This window comes from Mandrillus leucophaeus, unplaced genomic scaffold (assembly GCF_000951045.1).
Source record: "Mandrillus leucophaeus isolate KB7577 unplaced genomic scaffold, Mleu.le_1.0 Scaffold286, whole genome shotgun sequence".
Lineage (NCBI taxonomy): Eukaryota > Metazoa > Chordata > Mammalia > Primates > Cercopithecidae > Mandrillus > Mandrillus leucophaeus.
The window spans coordinates 110,868-112,741 of NW_012102987.1; the positions used below are offsets into that span (position 1 = coordinate 110,868).

At 51.0% G+C, this 1,874-nt stretch overlaps 1 protein-coding gene across 1 annotated transcript in view; it reads left to right on the top strand.

Annotated features, from left to right (window-relative positions):
- CIDEA (cell death-inducing DFFA-like effector a) overlaps positions 1–1,874 on the top strand; it is a 49,085-nt gene that overhangs the window by 26,482 nt on the left and 20,729 nt on the right. Inside the window, exon 4 of the mRNA XM_011985547.1 lies at positions 102–283. Within this exon, the coding sequence (XP_011840937.1) occupies positions 102–283 (182 nt within the window). The remainder of the gene's footprint in view (positions 1–101; positions 284–1,874) is intronic.

Sequence of the window (1,874 nt, forward strand, 5' to 3'; positions counted from 1 at the left end):
GACAGACCGAGACTCCGTCTCCAAAAAAAAAAAAGAGCAGAGTGATGACATGGGAGGGTTAGGAAGGCTCCTGAAACCTGCCCCTCTCCCCATTGTCACAGGGCAGCAAGCACGTCCCCACTTGCTCACCGCCGAAGAGGTCGGGAATAGCAAGAGTCACCTTCGACTTGTACAGGCTGAACCCCAAGGACTTCATCGGCTGTCTTAACGTGAAGGCCACCATGTATGAGATGTACTCCGTGTCCTACGACATCCGGTGCACGGGACTCAAGGGCCTGCTGAGGTAACACACTCCAGGGGTCACCTCCGGGGGTCTGGAGACTGCACAGGTGCGGCACGGGCAGCGGGTCCCCACCCTGTTCCTCTGGGCTCCCAGGCCGGCTAGCACTGGTAGGGGCACTTGGAGTCATGTTGTCTGGAGCAGGTCACCTCTTATCCCACAGGCTCATTTCACACAACAGAAAGTCTTAATCTAAAACAGATTTGTTTCTTCCAAAGACCATTAACTATTCATTAGAATCAAAAGCTAAATAATAAATATAAAGAGAAACCACATTCATTTTAAGAACGAGAGCCCTTAATTCTAGGTGATGACGACTAAAATCAGAGCCATGGAGGTCGTGCCAGGTTTGTACAGAGCGGCCACCTAGACCCTGGCGAATCACATGCTTCCTGTACCCCTGATAACTTCAGCCTCACCAGTAAGGCGGCATGGGCATGTGTCTTCTCCACATAGTGCCAGGGCACCGTCATCCCAAAGACGAGGGCCAGGCTGGCTGCACAGCATCCCGGGAGAGAGAACTTTTAGAAGAGAGATTCCCGATCCAACCATACCCCAGACCTATTCAAACGAATTCCATGTGATCAGAAGGAGCCTTCCTGGGTGTTCCTGCTCCATAACCGGGTGGCACCCCTGCCACTGAGCCTGGGACTGAGAGAGACACCAGCAGTCCCTGCTCTAAGGAATCAGCTGTGTGACCTTTCACAGACTCCTTAACTTCTCTGAGCCTTGCTTTTATCTTTAAATGAGAAGGTTGGTCAGGTGTGGTGGCTCACACCTATAATCCCAGCACTTTCGGAGGCCGAGGCTGGCAGATCACTTGAGGACAGGAGTTCGAGACCAGCCTGGCCAACATGGTGAAACCCTGTCTCTGCTAAATATACAAAAATTAGCTGGGCGTGGTGGCAGGTGCCTGTAATCCCAGCTACTTGGGAGGCTGAGGCAGGAGAATCACTTAACCCCGGGAGGCGGAGGTTGCAGTGAGCTGAGATCCACCACTGCAGTCCAGAGTGGGTGACAGAGCAAGACTCTGTCTCAAAAATAAATAAATAAATAAATAAAAATTAAATAAATAAATAGAATGAGAAGGTTGCTTCCAAGCTCTTTACGATTGCCAAGGCTCTAAATACACCTATTTCTACTCCAGTAAATTGATCGTTGATCCTTAAAGAACTAATCTCTGGAGGGAGTGGATGGGAGAGCGGCTAACTGCAGTAGAAAGGTCTTCGAGTTGAAAAGTTTTGCAACTGCTGCCATTCCAGTGCCCCCTGCACATCCCCCTGGGCAGGGCCGCCCGTTTCTCTTTGAGGGTGTTGGTTCCGTGCCCCGTGGCCTTGACAACTGCCCTGATCTGCGCTGAGCACAGCAAAGGGGAAATGCCCTCCTCTCAGGGGTCTCCCGGCCCCACCTGCGGTGGGACAGGGTGTGTGGCTTCTCTGTGGCCTCAGTTTCCCATTCAGAGCCATCAGTGGCTGACTCTAAACTACAGTCACTGTCACGTGTTGGAGTCTTGACTCCCAGGAGAGCTTCGTTTTTTTCTTTTTGCCGGGATAGGAGAAAATAGCTTGATACTTGGATTTTTTTTTTTTTTTTT